General features: G+C 71.5%; 1 protein-coding gene across 1 annotated transcript; it reads right to left on the bottom strand.

The window, feature by feature from the left end:
* Positions 1–358: 358 nt before the first annotated feature.
* Positions 359–19480, bottom strand: LOC309681170 (inactive phospholipase C-like protein 2). The gene is made up of 14 exons (XM_082495009.1): positions 19020–19480; positions 18800–18930; positions 18114–18690; positions 17659–17842; positions 17492–17563; positions 17226–17359; positions 16987–17075; positions 5987–8476; positions 5559–5762; positions 4945–5020; positions 3179–3288; positions 2822–2997; positions 1511–1625; positions 359–1103 (listed from the first exon to the last, which is right to left on the bottom strand). The coding sequence occupies exons 1-14, from the start codon at positions 19246–19248 to the stop codon at positions 486–488; spliced, it is 5205 nt and encodes a 1734-aa protein (XP_082351135.1). The 5' UTR covers positions 19249–19480; the 3' UTR covers positions 359–485.
* Positions 19481–19785: the final 305 nt, after the last annotated feature.

Raw genomic sequence — 19785 nt, 5'->3', positions numbered from 1 at the left:
CCTGCGTGGGGACGGGACAGTGGGAGGGCAGCGGGGTGGGGTGGAGGTCAGAGACCCGTGGCCACGAGAGTGTCACCAGAGGCTCCCTAGTGCGATGGTGGGGAATGCTCTGAGCCCTTTAATGGGGGCTTCAAAAACACCCCCCAGCCCTGGACAGCCTAGTGGAGGCTCGGTTCTCCCCAGTTCTGGTCCCGCATCCACCCAGCGGGGCCCGCGCACGCCCCCAGCGCGGACACCAGGGAGGAAGGCACCAGCCTCATCGGCTGCCCCGGTGCGGAGCTGTGCCCCCCGCGCCCCCCTCCAGGGAGAAGGCAGAGCCGGGAAACGTCAGGCTACCATTTATTGTAAAAAGCCAGCGGTGCCTGCGGTGCCCCGAGCAGGCCGGGCCGGGGCCAGGAGGAGGTATGTAAAAGTGCTATTTACACCGAGCTCCGGGGTCCGCCCCCCCAGGGGTCACCTCTCCGCTCCCGCTGCCCCCAACCCTCTCAGTAAAAGCTCTTGGCAGCCCCCCGGCCCCGGGTCTTGGTCAGGTCCTTCCCCGAGTGTCCCTGGCACTCCGTGGAGCTGGCGGCCGCGCCCCGCAGCGCCGGCGTGGGCTGGGGGTCGGGTCCCCCGGGGCATCCCGACGCGCCGAGGCAGGCGGCGCCGGGGGGCTCCCCGCGCTTGCCCATGGTGAGGATGCCCGCGGCGTGGTTGCCAGAGCCGTGCAGCAGGCGGTAGAGCCGGCTCTGGAAGGCCGGCGGGACGCTCTTCCTCTTGCCCAGCGTGAGGATGCCCGCGGCGTGGTTGCCCATGCCGTGCAGGAGGTCATAGACGCGACAGGAGCAGGTCTTCTGCCGGCAGCACTCGGGCAGGCTCTGCCGGGCGGCGGCCAGGGAGCAGAGCAGCAGCAGCAGCAAGAGGCAGGCAGCTCGCTGGAGCCGCCGGAGCGACGGGCAGCGTGAGCGCAGGGCGGCCGGCAGCGCCGGGGAGGGGGACCCGCACGGCCCCGGCGCTGCCCCCCGCCCCCGCTCCCGCTGCCATGCCCCGCCGCTCTCCCGGCTCCCGCCCGCTGCGGCGCTGCCTGCTCCTCCCCGCTGCCACCGGGGACCCAGCGCCGCTCCCGGGGGGCGGCCGGAGCGTCACTCTTCGGCGCGCTGGGGGTCGCCCAGCACCGCACCCCAGGGACTGGGAGTGCTGCTCCCCACGCCCCCGCCCCCCGGCCACGGCCCCCACCCCGCTCCGACCGGCAGCGAGACGCGGGCACCGCGCTCCGGCACCGGGCACATGCCACAAACACCCTCCGCGTGCCGCCGAGCGCCACGGGGTGTGCACCGGGGGCACCCACGCGTGACGCCGCAGGCATCACCCGCCCGGCTCCCTCCCGAGGACCCCATGAGGGGCTAAGCCCCCCCACCCCCGAGCGGCTGCTGGCCGCAGTCGGGGAGCCCTGGGGAGGAACTGGCCCTGCACCCCTTGAACCCCCCACCCCGGCCTCCCCCCGCCGCGGGATGCGGCGCCCCGGGCCCACCTTGGCGCTGAGCACCTCCATCCTTCCTTGGGTCTTCAGGCGGCCGAGCGGCGCTGGGGCATATCCCGCCGAGAGACCCGCGCCCTCCCGCCCGTCGCTGTCGCCGCTGTCGCCGCTTTATAGGGCCCGGCACAATGGCGCGGCCAAAAATACCGTCGGGGCCGGGCGGGAGCGGCCGGTCTCCGGGAGACGGGGGCGCGCTGCGGCCGGTAGCCCGGAGACTGGCCAGGCCTTTCCCCTCATTTGCAGCTCCTCATTGTGCGGGTGGTGGCGGGCCGGGCGCGGTGACCAGGGCGCGTGGCACTAATGAGGCCCTAATTGCCCGCCGGCCCCGCGGCCCGGCCGGCACAAAGGGGCTGCAGGGCAGCGCTGGGGAAGCGCCGGTCCGCTCCCCGCGGCCCCATTAGGCTAATTACCGCCCCGAACAAAGCGCCGCCGGGCCGCCGCACGGCTCCGTGACGTGGGGAGCCGTCACCCCGCGCTCGGACGGTGCCGGGGGAGGGATGGTGCTGCAGGGTCCCCATCCCCAGTGCCACCCTCCCTCCCTCCCTCCCTTTTGGTGGCCCCATCCCGCCCTGGAGGGAGCAGTAGGGCGCCGCGGTGAGTCTCGCACTCTTTATAACGCTCCGCAGCCCCGGTCCGACCCCAGACCGCTCCTCCCCCCTGGCCCCCGCCGGGCTCCCCTCGCCCTGGGCGACGAGCCCCGACGTTTCCCTGGTGCCAGAAGCCACATCTGCTGCCCAGCCTGGTCTGCAGCGCCCCCCTCTTCCCCCCCTCCCCCGCCCGCTGCACGGGCGGGAGAGGGACCCGCTGCCCCGCGGAGAGGGGACAGGGACCGGCCAGGACCCTTCCCGCCAGGCGGGGGCCGGCGAACGCAAACCCCGCGGCCCTGGACAGGGGCAGCAGCCCAGCCCAGCCCCGGCTCTGCTTTTACAAGGGGGGTCGGGCACAGTAGGCTGGGGGGCACATGCACACGGGCACCGGGGTGCCAGCACGCCCGCCGGCCCCGCAGCAGGGCGCTTGCTCCAGAAGCGGATGGGAGGGGGGATAGATGAGTCCCCGGGAGCTCGAGGGGAGAGGGGGCAAGCGGGAGCGGGGACACCCCTCCCCGACCTCCGCGCTGGGTCCCGCCGCAGCCCCTCAGCACGGCAGAGCGCGGGCAGCTGCCCCCCACGCGTCCCTCCACGCACACCGAGCCTGCGGCAGGCAGCTGCCCGTCCGTGGGCGGGCTGGGGCGCCCCGGTCCCGGCCCCTGCGGCCGGGGGGGTGCTCAGTCCGGGCCCCCAAGCCCCAGGCCGGGGTCAGCAGGACGCCGCGTCGCCGCCTCCTTCCGTCTCCGGGATGGGCTCCAGCGGGGCGCGCAGCCGGGAGGGCTCCGGCGAGGCCGAGCCGTTCCTGCCGATGCCGCAGGACTGCCCCGCGTTGTGGATCTGCCACAGGTTGTCCAGCGCCTCCGCCTTGGCGTGCTTGAGGAGGTCAGCCTGGCCCTGCGTGGGGAGAGGGAGCGCGTCAGGGCCGGGGGGCGACTGAGCGTGGGCTGCCCCACGGCCGCTGCCCCGCGGGACCGCGGGCCCGCCTTGAACCGGCCGGTGCCGTCCCCAGCGCTCGGGGCGCATCCCCCGGGGGCGGCTGGGGAGAGGAGGGGGCGGCGCAGCCCTCGCCCCTCACCTTCAGGACGGTGATGTTCCAGGCGAAGCTCTCCAGCGCCTTCTGCAGCTTGCGGCCCCGCAGCCCCTCCTTGGCCTCGATGCGGGGCAGCTCCTTGTGGAAGTCCATCCCTGCGCGGGCGGGAGCGGCGCTCAGCGGGCGCGGGGCCACGGGGACGGCCACCGCCCGCCGCGGGACGGGGACACGGCCGGAGGGACACCCTACGACCGGCACGGGGGGTGCGGGCTGGGTGGGCTCCCAGCAGCCCCGAGCCCCCTCCCCAGGGCCGGGAACAACGGGCCGAGGGAGCCCCCGCTCCCCCCGCACCACGCTCGGCCCCAGCCCTTGGTGGGCACAGACGTGGCCCCCACCGCGGCCCACCCGGGGGGCTCAGAGCGGGGGCCGTGTCCCGTTCCCCCCCTCCCCCCCCGCCCCGCGCCGTGCACCGCGTGACGTCCTCGTGAGCGGGTGCTATATTTACCCCTCCTGACGCAGCACCGGCTCCGGGCCCACGCGAGGGCTCCCACGCAGCCCGCTCGCCCACGCGCTGTCAATCAGCACGCCCCCAGCCCCGCACCCCCCACCCCCCCCCCCCGCAGCCGCCACCTCCCCGGACCCCGCAGCACCCACCGACCGGGCACGGCCGGGCCGGCACCGCGGGGGCCGCTCCGCAGCGCAGCGGGGACAGGCAGCGCCGCGGGCACGGGGGGTCGCAGCCCCCCCAACTGCTGCCCGCCACTGCCTCGAGGAGCCCCGCACCATCCCCAGAGCCCCTCTGCCCCGCGGCGACACCACCACCCCCCCCCCCCGGCAGAGCAGCAGGGGTTCCGCAGCCAGAGCGGCGCAGGAGGGCGCAGAGCCCACCCGTGCCCCGCACCTCAGCCCCGCAGCCCGCGCCACCCCCCTCCGCCGCTCCCCCCGGCGCTGGCAGCGGCGGCGGAGCCGAAAGCCAAGCGCTCGGGGAGAGTTCCGGGCCGCCGCCGGCAGGGAACAAACAGGGCTGCTGGCAGCAAGGCTGGTACCGGCGGGGGGAGCACAGCGGGGCCCCCTCCTTCCTCCCCGGCCCCTCCGGCTCCTGGCGGCTCTCCCAGCCCCGCGGGGAGCCCACACGAGCCCCCGGGCCCGCTCCCCGGGGTGGCCGGGGCTGTCCCTGCCGAGGGGCCGCGCAGCCGTCGGTGCCTGGAGGGGGGCCGGAGGTCCCCCGCGGTGGGGGGACAGGCCGAGGGGGGGAGGACGGGGCAGGCAGCCGGCAGCACCTGCCTGTGTGGGTTCAGCCATGTGTCTTGGAAGTCGTAACATTCAGTTGCCACTTCTACCGTCAGCCCCAGTCTGTTATTTCTGCTGCTAATTATATTCTGGCGTTTGGCAGCTAATGACTCTTCCCCGCTTCCTCATCAGCCTCCTCCGCTCCCCTCCCTCCTACCGCACAGCCCCTGCAGCCCACCCACCCAGCACCCTGTCCCGGCACCGGGCAGCCTCCCCGCACCCACCCCCCCAGTAGTGGAGCTCGGGCCGTCCCAGCCCCAAATTGCTGTTCCACGCCTGGGCAGCCCCGGCTGCTCCACTGCTGAACCCTGGCCCCGGCATGCACCTGCCTGGGGTGCAGACACGCACCCCTCGTCCTTCGCCACACGCCACCGGTGTGCAAGTGCACGGCCAAAAGCACCAGCACGTGTGGCTGTACCTGTGCCCAGGTCCGGAACCTGCTGCCAACCCCCTGAACTGAGCCCTGCAGGGACTCGAACCCCCAGCCCAACATCTCCCCCCACCCACCCCCCGGCACCCACCTGCCTGCTGCGCCTGGATGAGTTTCCCATACACCGCATCGGCAGACTCGATCAGCGTCCGGCTGGTCTGGATCATCTGGGGAGAGGGGCAGCGTGAGGAGCCGGGCACCCCCCGGCCCCACGAGCCCCCAGGCCTGACGCACTCCTCAGCAGAGCGGGTGGGGAGAAGGGGCTCAGGTTGCCCCTCACGCCAGCGCGGTGGCTGAGGTCTGGCCCAGCCAGGTGTGGTGTGACCAGCGCCTGGCCGGTGGCCAGGTCCCCCTCCAACACAAAGGAAGGAAGCGGCTCTGGCTGCGGCCATGAATGGGATTTCTCCTATTTCTCCTGCCAGGAGGGACCACGGGACACCCCACCAGCCATCCCCAGCACAGGGTGCAGGCAGCGCAGGCAGAGGGACAGGGGCTGTGGGCTCCCAGGGCTCATACAGAGCTGGGCGAGCCTGCGCCTCGACACGCTTCCTCCCTGGACAGCCTCCCCCCCAGCCTCCCGCCAGCCTCCCCCTGCACCAGGATGGATGCAGAGAGTTCAGAGTCCCCTGTCCTAGGCTGGGCAGTGGTCCCGGTGCTGCTGGAGCATCTCCACAAGGAGCTGAGCCCCAGGGGAATGGTGCTTACCGTCTCGTAGGCAGTGAGGACCTTGCGCAGCAGGTCCGGGATGGGGCCCTGGGCCTCCATGGGGGGGTACCGCTCTGCCAGGTTGAGGGTGACGCTGGGCGCACTGTCACTGTGCAGCAGCCACGTTGCCACCGTCAGGATGCACTGCTTCATGTTGGCGGCGGGCGTCAGGCCACACAGCTCCTTGAAGGAGACCAGCGCGTTCTGCAGGCAGAGACCAGTGTCAGGGGCTCAGCCCTGGAGGGCCCCCAAGAGCCCCCCCTACCCCTTGGAATGGCCCCGTTTTCCCCGGCTCTCTGCTCCAGATGAGGGTCCTCACCCTCATCCCCCAGGTAGAGGGGGGATACTCGGGCTCCCCAGTGCTCACAATCCAGCCCTGTCCTCCCCCGCAGAAACCAGGTCCCCCAGAGCCTCCACAGGGTCTGTACCTGCACATTCTCTCGCAGGTCGGTGGCCTCCCGCAGTGGCTGGGTGGCCATCCGGAAGACCTCATCGATGGCCTTGATGCCGGTGGCCTTGGTGGAGGTGTACTCCCGCACCCGGCGGCCCCGGCGCCCTGCCAGCCCCCGGCGGTGCCCCTTGCCTCCGCCGCGGCGGTCTGTGATGGCCACATGGACGAAGAGGGTGGCGTGGGGCAGGGGCTCCCCAGCCAGGGACTGGAGGGGGACATGGCGGTAGCCAGGCTGCAGGCACTCGAAGGGGATAGTGTACTGGGCGATGAACTCGTCCCCAATGTAGTCATCGTCCAGCACGACAAAGCGCAGGACTGCCAGCTCTGGCAGGTTGATCTGGAACTCCAGGCTCTCGTCGAAGACAGGGTTGTCCCCGCTCTGCAGGGCCGTCTTGGTGCGGTGCTCGGCGCAGTCGGCTGGGATGCCATGGATCTCGGCACAGACGTAGGGCTCCACCACCTCCCCCTTGGCCCCCGAGCCCTTGGGCTTGGGCAGGTTCTGCCCACTGATGACCTTGAGGTGCAGGAGCTGGGCAGGAACCCCAGGCAAGGAGTCCTTGGCATTGGCACTGAAGTAGGAGACCTCCTCCCGCATGATGGCGGGGCGGAGGACGTAGCCGCAGGCCCCGTTCTGCCGGAACCAGCCCGCGTTCAGGTCCATCATGAGCCCTGGCGTCTGGTAGTTCATGGCCACCATCTGGCAGCCGCACTTCCAGAAGTCCTGGGGGTTCATGTTGCTGGCGTCAATGCGCATGGGGCTGGGGTAGATACGGGAGAGGAACCGCTTGTTGTAGCTCACCAGCTCAGCTGGGCACTCGTTGGCGAAGCGTCCCGCCTCCACCTCGCTGAAGGAGCACATCTCCCAGTAGCGTTGCCCGCGCCGCGAGCTCTCGAAGTCCTGGAAGGGGACAGCCTGGCAAAGGCTCACCAGCTCCGAGAGCTCCCGGCTGAGGCGCACCCGCCGTGGGCCACCTCCCTCCGGCGCCTCCCGGTCCTCCTGGCCCAGCCGCCGCGCCAGCTCCCAGCCTTCCTCCTCGTCCGACACCTCCCCCTCGCTGTCCTCACAGCCAGGCGGCAGCTTCTTGCCCTTGATGAGGATGCGGCCCTTGAGCTGCTCTGGGGAGGGCAGGTAGGAGGCGGCGGGGTTGGGGGGCTCCAGGTACAGTTTCTCCCCCAGCGTCTTGCGCAGGCACTGGGCGGCGAGGCGCTGCTGGGGGGCCGAGCAGCGCACCACCAGGCAGAGGATGAGGGGGTAGGCAGAGGCGACGAAGGCGTGCTGGTCGATCAGCCCCACCACGGTGCGGAAGGGCACGCAGGAGGCGGCCGAGGGGCTGGTGTAGACCACGGGCTCGCCCTCAGGGCCATCCCACAGCACCAGCTCGATGCTGCGGCAGCCCAGGCCCAGGGCACTGATGTAGCCGCTGATGTCCGAGCGGCCCCAGAAGTTGTCCTCCAGCAGGCAGGCGCTGTGGGCAGAACTGATGTAGTAGTGGGAGAGGGGCTGCGCCATGTCCTGGCACACCTTGCGGTGCTGCGGGTCAAAGATGGAGCAGTCAGCGGAGAGCAGGTAGCGTGTGAAGCCGTCGATGGCCAGGTAGCCCTTCTCACGGCCCTCCTTGGAGGGCTCATACTTGCCAATGATCTCCAAGCACTTCTCTTCCGTCACCCCCTCCATGCCCTGCTCCACCTCCAGGAACATCAGCAGGTCCTTCAGCCCCAGGTACTCCTTGTTGCTGGAGAACTGCACCAGAAGGAAGAAGATCTCGGGGCGGGTGCAGAGCTCGCAGTACACCTCCACGAAGAGGTCACAGGCCACCTCCATGCCAGGACGCTCACTGGCCTTCTGCAGCTCCTTGAACTTCAGCTCGATGGTGGAGGTCTTCATGCCTGGGTTGAGTGCTTTGATCAGCTGCACAGCCCGGGACACGGGGATGCGGCCAGACTTCTCCAGGTCAGCGAGGTCGAAGACGGAGGAGATCCAGGAGGTCCGGAGGCTGGGGTGGCCAGTCCCAGGAGCCTCGGGTGTGTGCTTCCCATAGGACACCAGGTACCGCAGCCCCATCACCCAGGCGCTCACCACATCAGCTGAGCTGGCCACCAGGTCCAGGGACTCATAATTGTCTCCATAGATGATGGAGAAGGCGCACTCATCCGGGAACTGGTCGGAAAGGCCGTTGCTGCGCAGGACGGGCGTCTTCTTGCCCACACGCACCTCTTTGACTGACTTGATCTCTATCTTGGCCTTATCCGAGTCCTTCTTGGAGGGCTCCCAGCGCACAGAGCGCATGTCAGCGTCCAGCACGAAGAAGCGGCTGTACATGCGGGAGTTGGAGCGCACCTTCTTCAGCTCACAGCCCTCCAGCATGAAGGAGATGCAGGCAGCCGTGCTGTTGATCTTGCGGTCGTTGGGCATGGTGCTGAAGGACACGGTCTTCTTCTTCTGTGGCGGCCGCTGCCGGGAGCCATCCTGCCAAGGTGGGAGAAGGGGGCAGAGCCGTCAGGGACGGGACAGGCAGCACGTGCCCCACCAGCTCCTGACACCCTCCTGCCACACACTCTCCCCACCCCAGCCCCAACGCACAGCGCAGCACCCCAGGGTACCCCAGTGCCACACAAAGCCCAGGCCGCCCCAGGCCGACCCTCTCCCTGGAGGCTGGGAGCTGGCTCCAGCCCTGGCCTCCCCCACGGCTCAATGCCTGGCTTATTTTAACTCTGCTTTCCTTCCTTCCTTCCTTCCTGCTCCCAGCCCTGAGCCGGATCCTTCCCCACTGCTCACTCGCCCTCGGAGGCACGGCCATGCACAGGCAGCCCAGCACGGTCCCCAGCTCAGGGACATCGGAGGAAAACAGGCACTCTGCAGGACCAGCCTGTGCCCACAGCAGCCCCATCCCTGCAGAGGGGCACACGCCACGGCCCCTTATGCCTTCCCCTGCACCCTGGGCACCGACCCCAGGCACTGTGGCAGCAGGGTGCAAGGCTGCCTGGGGTGCCCCGAGGGGGCGGCAGAGCTGCTCCTGGGGAGCTTCAGCCCAATCCCCCGCTCCGTCTGCTGGGGAGTGGTGCAGGACAGCCGCCTGCAAATGCCACACACTGGGGACAAGTGTGGCCCATGGTCCCATCCTGCAGAGCCCATGGCTGCTGCCGCCTGTACAGGGTCACGGAGGTACAGGCTGCCTGCTCTCCATGCCCACGCTCTGCCCATACCCCTGCACCAGCCCTGCCCCTCGGCGGGGAAGGGGGACTCTGCTGCCAAGGGGCTGGAGAGGGCAGGGGATAAGGGGGAACAGCAGGGCCGGAGCATATTATGGGATGGATTTCATTAAGTAGTGCAGCAGGAGGAGATTTAATCCACTTCTTCAAGATTATGGTGAGTCACCTCTAATCTGGTGGTGTCTCCGGCAGAGGCAGGCCCTGCTCAGCCACCCGGGTTAGGGGCAAGGGGGTGTCCCCCTCTGGCACCCCGACAACTTCCACAGCAGAGCGGGCTGGCAGCCTGGGCGAGCACGTCCCCGTGCCTCACCCCGAAGGGTCTGGATCTGCCACTGTAGGGCCACGCAGCCCTGGCCCAGGGCAACCAGGACAGGTCATGCAGGCAGCCAGCCAGCTCCTGCTGGGGTGCCCGGGACACAATGTCCTGGGGAAGGGGGGACGGCCCGGGCCCTGGCCCCACGCCGGAGCTGGCCATTCCTTTGCAGCCTCTCTGCCCGCTGCCAAAGGCCGACCCCACTCAGCCTCGCGTGGGGGCTGTTTTCCGCAGGATGCGGGAGCTGTTTGCAGCCTCTCGCTGCCAGATTGCGCCGGGGAGCCGGCCGAACGCCAGGACCCTGCCTCCGTGCCAGCCGGCTCCCGGGGGGGTGTCCCCTGCTCAGGCCGGCTCCGGGGCCCCCCAACCGGCAGCAGCTGCCCCCTCCCCTCTGCAGCCTCCCCGGGCAGCGGGGTGATGATGCACGGCGTCCCCCAGAGCCCTGCCATCCCCCTGGGACGATCGGCCCCCAGAGCTGAGCCGGGGACCCGCCTGCCAGGGGCCACCGTGCCGGGGTGCAGGACCCCGGACCAGCCCTGCTCAGCGCGGGCGGGGCTCAGCGGCAGGTCACGCCATGGGGCCAGCCCCGCGGGGAAGGACTCGCCACCGGCACGCTTCCTGCGAGCAGCAATCTGAGCGCCCCACTGACGGGCAGCCCCGGCCCTTCCTCCCTCCCCCCCCCCCGCGGGGTGATGGCTGGCACCGGGGAGCGGCCCCCTCCTGCCCCGGGCAGGACCCCCCCGCACCTCTACGGACCCCCTCCCCGCCCCGGCGCACCCCACCCCGGGCGGCTCCGCACCGGGCCCCACAGCCGAAAACAGGAAATCCATCCGGAAAGGAAACACGGGCGGGGGGGCTGCGTGTGCACCCAGCGCCCGGGGGACCTGCCCCCCCCTGCGCCCACCGCAGGCGACAGCCAGACCCACCCTCCAGCACAGCCCCGCCGCGCCCCGCAACCCCCTCAACGCCCTCCCTGCAGCCCCCCGGGGCTTGGGCGAGGGGAGGGGGTGACTGCTGCAGCGCTGTGGGGTGCAGATGCTCCGCTCCCGGAGCTCCCGGGGTTCGCACCCAGCGAACCGGTGGCAGTGGCCGTGTGGGGCCTCCCGCCCGCCGGCTTCGCACCTCGGCCCGGGCCCCGGCGGGGAAAAGCCGCTCCCCCCCGGCAGCCCGTTGCACAGGCGCTTTCCAGGCGGGCTTCCAGCCCGGGGACGTCCCGCTCGGTGCTCCGCTCGGTGCGGGCAGGAGCGGGAGCGGTGCGGGGGACCGGGGCCGCGGAGCTCCATCAGCAGCGGAGGCGGGAGGAGGCGGCACCCGCGGCGGCGGGAGCGCGGACCATCCCCGGGCCCGGGGCAGGGCGGCGGCAGGAGCAGGGCACCCCGCACGCCCGGCGGGCAGGGCTCCTGCCAGCGCTGCCACACGCTCCGCGCCCGCGCACCGCACCGTCTTCCCACCGGCTCTGCGCAGGGAAAGACGCACCGGTCGGTGCGATACCGGTGCCCCGACGACGGCGACCGCGGGCATCAGCCCCGGCACGGCGGGCACGTCCGAAGGCGGCCGCCCGCGCCCCGCCCGGCGCTGCAGCCTGTGCCGGGCACCTCTCCAGGCAATCGCCGCCCGCGATTAGTGCCCTGGAGAGCGCCGGAGCTTTAATCTCGGCCGCCACGTGACCACCGCCGTTACCGGCCAAAGCAACCCGCTCGCCAGCCCGGGATGGGGAAGGGCCTATCGGCCATCCTTCCTTTCACGTTATCCCCCGAGGACCGGCCGGGGAGTGGGATCGCCGCCGCCCCCGCAGCGGGACCCCTCTCCCGGCCGTGGGGACGCGTCTCGCTCGGGGTACGGGGTGTTCCCCGGCCTGGCGGTGATAGGACCCATCCACGGCCGGTTTCCCCAGATCCTGGTTCTTCTCACTTGCCCCCATCCCGAGCTGGGCAGCGCGGGCAGGGATGCGAGTAGCAGGCAGCAGCCGGCAGCACCGGAGCGGAGGCAGTGGGAGGCCGGGCACAGCCAGGGCTTTTCTACCGTCGTTTGTTCCCTGCCAGGAAAAGAGCGAGTGACACATCCACTCCCCGCGGCACCAGCTGCCGCTACCCAGCGAGGGGCCGTGGGGCCGGAGCCCCACGCAGGGACACCGCACAGCTCCCGGGGAGCCGGACGGGAAGGGGACCCACGCGGGGGACAGGAGAGGGGGGCGCGGGGCGCGGGTCACCTCCCGCAGCAGGGCGGAACAGATCCAGTAGCCCCCAAGTCCTTCTCCAGCATCCTCCCAGCCCTCCGGACCTCCAGCGAGGGAGCTTCCAGCCTGAGAAGGAAGCCGGGAGCGGGTCCGCCAGCCGGGGCACGGGGGTGCCACCCTCCCCAGCGCTGCACGGAGCCACCTCTGCCGCCGCCCGGCGCGGCCCGGCCCGCCCCGGGTTCCCCCTGCCCCAGCACAGCCGCCGAGTCTCACTTTCAGATTCACTCCTCCAGCCTTTGCTGGAAATTCCAAAAAATAACAGGGCCAGCAGCTCTTCCCGCATGTGCCTCCTCTTGTGCGCAGCCCCCGACCCCCACCCGCCGCCGTGAGGGAGCAGCGAAGCTGCCCCAGACCCCGCGGCACGGGAACGGCCTCGCCCCCCGCAGGGATCCGGGGTCGGGCAGCTGCTCCCCGGGTCCTGCTGGGGTCCCAACCTGCTGGGGGTCCCCACGGACCCTTCCTGCCACCCCCGCTCTCCCCAGCCGCTCTGCAGAGCCCGTCCGAGCCGCCCCCCCGCCGGGGAGAGCCCGGGCACAGGGGGGTCTCAGCCGGTGGCGGCAGAGGGGCTGGCGGAGGACGCGCTCTGTGCCCCGTCCCCGCTCAGGGACAGGAGAGCTGCGCTGGGGAAGCAGCAGGACCGCTGCCCCCGGGGAGGGGAGGGGAGGGCAGGAGGCGCACGGCGTGGGCGGCCGGTGCCTGCGCGGTCCCACGGGCGGCGTGTCTGCACCCCCCCCGCCCAAGGAGGGGTCCCGGGGCACAGACAGGCCCAGCCCGGGTAGCTCACGGCTGTGGGACTCGGGACCCGGGACCCGCCGCCCGCCAGCACCGGAGCAGGATCAGGCCCCGGATGGGCCCGGAGGTGCTCGGGGGACCAGCACAGGCCGGGAACGCTGGCCAGGTCTGACCCGCTCCATTGCCAACCCCCGCCCCCACCTCCCCGGCGCTGGCCCTGGGCCACCGACCTTCACGTGAGGGCAAATACCGCGGTGATGCATGGCGGGGACAGGGGGTGCCCCCAGCGCGGGGGCGAGCAGGGGGCTCATCCCCAGCCCGCGGCTGGTTCCTGGGCAGGGGGCGGCGGGGAGGCGCTGCCGCCCGGCCCCGGGAGGAGCAGGAGACCCCGGCGAGGTCCCCAAGGAAACCGGGCACAGACGGCGCACCGGCACTGGCCTCGGGCTGCACGGGAGCACCGGGAGGTCCCCTCGCCATCCCCGCGCGGGGCACAGCCCGGCCGCTCCCGCAACAGTTGGCAGCGGGAGCCCGGGGGGGCGCGGGGTTGCCCCCGGCCGACGCCTCTGCCCAGGGAACGGGATCCCGGGGGCAGAAGAGCGGGGCTTGGCCGGCACCACGGGAACAGCCCCCACACAGGGTATTAATAGCACCAGAGCAATCCCGGCTTAAAATAGGCTGCCAGGAGCGGGGGGGGGGGGGGGGGGGGGGGGCGGGTCCCGGGCGGACGCGACCTATTGTGTCAGCGAGCATCGCCGGCACAAGCGCAATTCGGGGGGCTCGTTTAGGAAAGCACGCATGTGACCCACTGCCCACCCACGCGGGAGACCCCCAGAGACCCTCCCTGCCCCACGCCCCCCCCCGGTACCCCCGTCCGGGCACGGCAGCGCTGCGGGGAGGGGTCGGCGCAGGTCGGGAGGTGGCGGGGCTGAGCCCCTCAGCGCCTTCGCGGGAGGGAGCACAGGAGAGCAGACGGTGCTCGGGAGCCGCCGTCCCCTCACCGCACCCATGGGTGCCCTGAGCAGGAGCGGGCGATGCTGCGGTGCGGCTCCCACGGCAGGAGCAGCGTGGCCGCGCAGGGGACCCGCGGGAACGGCGGCGGCTGGACGGGGCAATCCACGGCCACGCACAGAGCACAGGCCCGGCCCGGCGGCGCACGAAGCCCGAGCCAGGCTTTGCCCTTGGGGACCCGCGGCGGCGGGCAGGGCGAGGGGATGCGGTACCGGCCCTGGCAACACAGCAACCCCGGCGAGCCCGGTGCCGCGGGCAGAGGGCAAAGCCCCGCGCCGGGCCGGGCGGGCGACCCCCGGGCACCGATGCGGGGCTGCAGCTGCCCCGCGGCTCCACAAACCCGCCCCGCGGGTGCGGGCAGCGCCCGGCCGGGCACGGCGGGAGCCCCCGGGGGGCGGCGGGGCACGGCGGGCTGGCAGGGCCGGTGCCCGCCGGCTCCGGGGCCGGGGGACGCGCAGCTCCCGCGCGGGGCACGGTTCGGCCCCCCGACCCCTGCGCCGGTCCCGGGGGGCGCCGGAGCCCGCTGCGAGGCGGGGGGGGGGGGGGGGGGGGGGGCACGGGAGGGGCCGGGGCCGGTGCGGGGCTCTCACCTTCATGATGCTCGCCCGGGGCGCGGCGGGCGCGGGGCTCCGCTCCGCCGAGTCCTCGCGGCTGCTGCTGCCCGAGCCCGAGCCGGGGCTGCCGCCGCCGCCACCGCCACCGCGGGGCCCGTTGGGCAGCGGGGCGGCGGGGCGGGGCGAGCCCGGCGGCGGGGCGCCCCGGGGCCCCTCCGCCATCCCCCGCGGCCTCAGGGCAGCGGCCGCCGCGGGGCCCCGGGCGCCCCCGGAGCCTGCGCCCGCCGCCGCCGCCGCTGCGGGCTCAGTGGCGGAGCGGGCGGGAGGCGGCGCGGGCGGGAGGAGGGGACGGGCCGCGCCGGGGGCGGGGCCGCGGACGGCGATGGGGACGGGGACGGCGCGGCACCCCCCCCGACCCGGGCTGCAGCGGCGGGGAGAGCGGACGGGAACCGGGCACCGGCACCTCCCGCCGCCGGGGATCCCCCCGGGCCTCCGCCCAGCGCCGCAGCGCCCGGGCCCGGCGGCCGCCCCATCCCGGCGGGACCCGGGCCAAGCCCGCAGGCTGCAGCCGTCACCCCCGCCCGGCCCACGCCCTGCAGCCTGGTACCCGAAACGAGCCCGCACCCTGCAGCCGGGCGCCCAAAATAAGCCTGCACCCTGCGGACAGGCACCCAAATCAATCGTGCACCCTGCAGCCGGGCACCCAAAATAAAGCTGCACCCTGCAGCCTGGAACCCAAATCGACCTTGCACCCTGCAGCCTGGCCCTGCCCAGGGGGCACCCGTCCCCCTGCCAAGCCTGCAGCCTCCTGTGGGGTCAGTGCCCAGGCAGGGGCAGGGGGCATCTGGAGCCGGTGGTGCCATGCTGAGCCGAGCCAGAGCCGCTGGGTGAAGCCCTGGGCCAGCACAACTCTCCTGGGCAGGGGGCTCGTGGCTGTTCTGGGGGGGCTGGTCACTGCGGGGCCCCCGGGGAAGGCTGCGCTTGCCCCAGGTGCAGGTGCCTGTGGGGATGGGGTGTGTGCATAGCACAGGCAGCGGCACCAGCAGCCCCACTGGACTCTCTGCACTGGAGCCAGTTGCACGGGTCTCTGCCAGCACAGGGCTGCCCATGAGCCCCCCACATATCCCCCGGAGCCCAGCTTCACTATCCCAGCCTTTATCCAGCCACCCCCAGTCCCCCAGCTCCCCACTAAACCCCAGCCCATTCCCTGCCGGTGCCAGGCACACTCGATGCCGTCTGGCCCAGCACCAGTGTCCTCACCATGCTAGCATCAACCCAGGCTCATGCTGCCCCCAGGCATCCTCCCCCCAGCCACAGGCACCGCTTCTCCCCTACTTGCACCAGGAATTGTGCCCCAGGCCTATTTTCCAGCAGGGATGGCAGGGAGGGGCCTCAGCCTGGTTTCCATCCCTGATGGAAGTTCTCGCTGCACTGGGGGGATGCTTTGTGTGGACTTTGTTCAAGACATTGTCCTCTGCCAGCGGCCTGGCTTGCCCCCACCCCGGCAGCAGCTGCCAGCACAGCAGGTTCCCCCAGCACCACAGCTCACCAGCCCTTAAAATAAACCTTAACAAGCAGGAGGAGAAAGGACCAGTCCCTCCCACCTGGTACATTTGTGCCTTAAAGGCACAAACAGCCCGATGCTCCCAGAGCCCCGGCCAGACGTTGAACTGGTTAAATATTCATGGCTGCCCCTTCGCCAGGACCCCCGAGGAAACAACAGCAGCAACTCAAACAGAGCAGAGTCGGGGCTGTCATCAAGAAGTCTCTTTAATGAGGATTAAAAATAATAGTATAAAAAAACAATCCCAGAGCGCTGCCCTTATTTATTTTTGAGAGATAATCCTCCTTTATTTTGCTTCTGTTTTTTTAACCATTAAAAGCAGCCCTTGCTGGAGCTTATTGTTTCTTAAACCAGCCGGCACCTGCCACCCCTGGCCAACCCATGCCCTGCCTGCGATGTCCCTGCCTGCAGTGTCCCTTCCCTGGGCACAAAATGCCACAGGGCCCTGGGGCTCAGCGCAGGGATGAGCCGAGCTCCTGCGCGGGCCCAAGGCTCCGCTGCTCCTCCTGGTTCCTGGGAAGGTTTTGGCTGGGGTGTGCTGCAGGACCTGCTCTGTCCCCACGGGCAGCACCGAGCAGGGTGCCCACCAGTGCCTGGCGCCTGCCACCACTGCGGAGCAGGGGCATGGTCGAGCTCGTTGGCTTCATCCGCTACGCTCAGCCAAACCCCCCGGGGCTGGGCACTCTCCCCCCACGCACCCTGCCAGGGACTCGTCCCTGCTCTCTCCCCGGAAGGCTCACACCAAGCAAACCCCAAGGGCGGGGGGGCTGCGGGACCCCTGGGCTGCCCTAGGAGATGACAGTGCTTTGCATGAGCTGCAGCAGCCGCTCCTCCCGCAGGACCCTGGGCATGGGGAGGGGGGACCCCAGCGCCTCCCGCAGCCGGGCAAAGGCCCCAGCCCCCACCAGGTGCAGGCGCAGGGGCCCGATGCTGCCCTTGAAGCGGAAGGACTTATAGATGGGGAAATCCTCCTGGAGACACTGGTCCAGCTGCAGAGAGAGGGCAGGCTGCCTGTGCTGCTCTGACACCCTTTACCAGAAAAGCAGCCATCCCCCCCCCCCCTCCCGCAGCACCCGGGGTCCTGCTGGTGGTCGCAGCCCCCTGGGCAGAGCTGGGCCATGCCCGTGTCCCCCAGCCACCCCCACCCCGCAGCCAAGCATCCTGGTGGTGCAGGGGCTGCGGGGCCAGCACTGCCACCAGCTGGCTGCAGCCACCCTGCTGCCTCGACTGCACAGCTGGCAGGGTGTAGGCAGGGTGCAGGCAGGGTGCAGGCAGGGTGTAGGCAGGGTGCAGGCAGGGTGCAGGCAGCAGGGCCTGCCTGTGGAGACCTGCCCCGCAGCAGAGCCCGCGTTCCCCTCACCTTGTAGCGCTGCCCCTCTGACAGGTCCCGCAGGCCCCGCAGCTCCACGAACACCTCGTAGTGGGGGGCACAGACCCCCGAAGAGGCACCTGCAGCAGCACCAGCAGCACGTTAAAGCCACCCACAGCCCCCAGCCCCGGCGCCCCGGGGCCGAGCAGGGCACAGGAGGGCCAGCAGCGCCCCGGACAGCGCTGGCTGTGCTTTCAGGGGGGACTCAGGCAGCTCGTGGGGGGACTCACCCAGCAGGGCACTCTCCACACAGACGTAGTCGACCAGGCGAGCGCCCGGCCACAGGCCCACGGCGCGGCACAGGCTTCGGCAGAACCGCTCCTCGGGGATGCTCTCGCCCCGCACGCTCAGCGCCTGGCTCTCCCTGCGGTGCGGGGTCAGGGGTGGGTGCACCATGCTGGGGGTGCCACTGCCACCATCCCATCTGGACCCTGCCCAGCACAGGGCCCTCCACGCAGCCCCCCAGGGTGAGTGGCAGAGGCTGGGGTGTCCTCACCTGCGGATGGGCTCCACCACGGGACACTGCTTGTGGAAGCCGGCCACCCTCAGCACCTCCCCGGCACGGCACCTGCGTGGGCAGGGGGAGCATGAGGGGCGCCGGTGCCGGGCACGCAGGGCTGGGGCAGGCGTCCCCCCTGGACCACCGCAGCAGGGAGGAGGCACCTGTACTCTCCAGGCCGGGCCGTCAGGACCAGCCCGTACTCGCGTCCTTCCCAGAGCTCGCCCAGCAGCACAGTCCGCAGCTCCTCCTCGGCCGGGCAGGGCAGGAACTCGCAGAAAGCCCAGTCGGGGCACAGCAGGAATCGTGGTGTTGGCTCCTCTGGCCACAGGTTCACACCGAGCAGGGCTGGGCAGAGGGCAGCACGGGTCAGCATGAACCCCCCCAGACCTCCCGTCCCTGCCCATGTGGCCCCATCGCCGTGCGAGGGGGAACCTCTTGGCTGGTGCCAGGACAGAGCCGTTTTCGGAGAGCAGGCAGGTCTCTCCAGGGAGGGATGTGGCACTGAGATGCACCCATATCTGCAGGAGCTGGGGGGGGTTGTGCTGCCATACAGCAGCAGCTCCCCTGGTGCAGCCAGGGCAGGCTGCGGGGACAGCCCCGTGCCGGGGACACTCACCTCCCGCTGCCCGGTAGAAGGGGCAGTAGAACGGCAGCCCCTTGCAGTCAGCCTGGCGGAGGGCATCGCAGTAGAGCTGCTCTGTGCCATGCGCCGTCCCCACCACCACCACCTCCAGCTGTGGCCACAGGCGCTGCACGATGCCCTCGAAGCCGTGGGCGCACTCGGCCCGGACCTCGGCTGCCCGGGCGACGTCGGGAGCCAGCAGCGCCTGCAGCCGGCCCCGTGCATCCTCGGGCAACCCGGGCTGGGGGCTCAGCCTGCCCAGCGCCAGGTCCTCGGCCAGCCCGGGCCAGCCGGCGCGCAGGGCTGCCAGCGCATCGTGCAGCTCAGTGGCCAGCCCGGCCTCCAGCACGTGCAGGGCACGTGCCCGCAGGGCGAAGAGCAGCTGCACCCGCAGAGCGGCGGCGCGCGAGGGCAGAGCCCCCGCCTCGGCCGGGGTGCAGTAGAGGGTGGGCAGGGGCCAGCCCGCCGGGGCACGGGGGCAACCGGGCGCCCAGGAGAGCAGAGCTGTGCCCCGGGGGGCCAGCGCCTGCGGGAAGGTGGCATGGAGGGCGTCCAGGTAGAGCAGAGACCCCTGCGCGGGGAGAGGTGGGGGTCAGGTGGGGCTGACCCGTGGCACCAGCATGGACACCCTCCCCATGTGGGGTGCCTGCGCTCCCCTCCCTGCCCCGTCGCCCCCCTACCTGCAGAGGGGGGTCGGTGCCCCAGCAGCTGCGGAGTAGAGCCCAGGGGTGCAGCGGGGGGACGCGCCCCCCCGGCGCCCCTTCAGGGCAGCTCTGCCCCAGGGGGTGTCGCTCCCGAAAAGCCTCTGAGCCTGCCGAGAGAGGCGCGGGGTGAGGGGGGTTGACCCCCGGCACCGCCCCCCGGACCCCCCGCCCCGTGGCTCCATCGCCCCCCGCTCACCGCGGGCCGCGCCGGGGGGCAGCAGCCGCCGCAGCCGCCGCTCCTGGCTGAGCCGCACCTCGCTGCCCAACAGCTCCAACCGCCGCCGGTACCGGCCCGCGGCGCGGAGCAGCGCGGAACGGGCCAGGCGGTGCCGCAGCGCGGGGGCGGCGGGGAGCGCCACCGCCACCGCCACGGCCACGGCCACGGCCACGGCCACGGCCACGGCCACCGCCACCGCCAGCAGCATCCCGGGGCCCGCGACAGGACCCTCCTCGTCCCCCGTCCCGTCCCCCCGTCTATTCCGCCTCCGGCAGAAATGACGGGGAATGACCGCGACCGGCGCCGCCCCCGCCGTCAGCTCCGCCTTTTGTTTTTATTTTCATTTTCTCCTTTTCTACAAAAAAAAAACCAAACCAAACCAAACCAAACCAAAACAACAAAACAAAACAAAACAAAACAAACCCGAGGCGGCCCCGACCTCCCCCTGCCTCGCGGAGAATTAAATCGCAATTAAACCCCCAGGGCGACACCCCCCCGTTCTCCCCGCCTCGGCGAGAGACAGCGCCTTCTTTTTTAAAAAATAGTGCAATTTGTCTGTTTTGTTCTGCTCTTTCCCCGGGTAAACGTCTCCAGACCCGCCTCCCCCTCCGCCCCTGGTACCCAGCACCTCCCACGACCGGCCCTGCCTGTGCCCGCTGCCGGGCGGGGGGGGGGCTGCCCGGCTCCCTGCTCACCCCCCTGCACTGGGGAGGGGGCGTGGGGATGTGGGCTCCAAGCCTGTGCC

Source organism: Vanellus vanellus (genome assembly GCF_965231255.1).
Source record: "Vanellus vanellus genome assembly, chromosome: 24".
NCBI lineage: Eukaryota > Metazoa > Chordata > Aves > Charadriiformes > Charadriidae > Vanellus > Vanellus vanellus.
The sequence above is the reverse complement of the archived record's forward strand: the minus strand, read 5'-3'. Positions and strand labels throughout refer to the sequence as shown.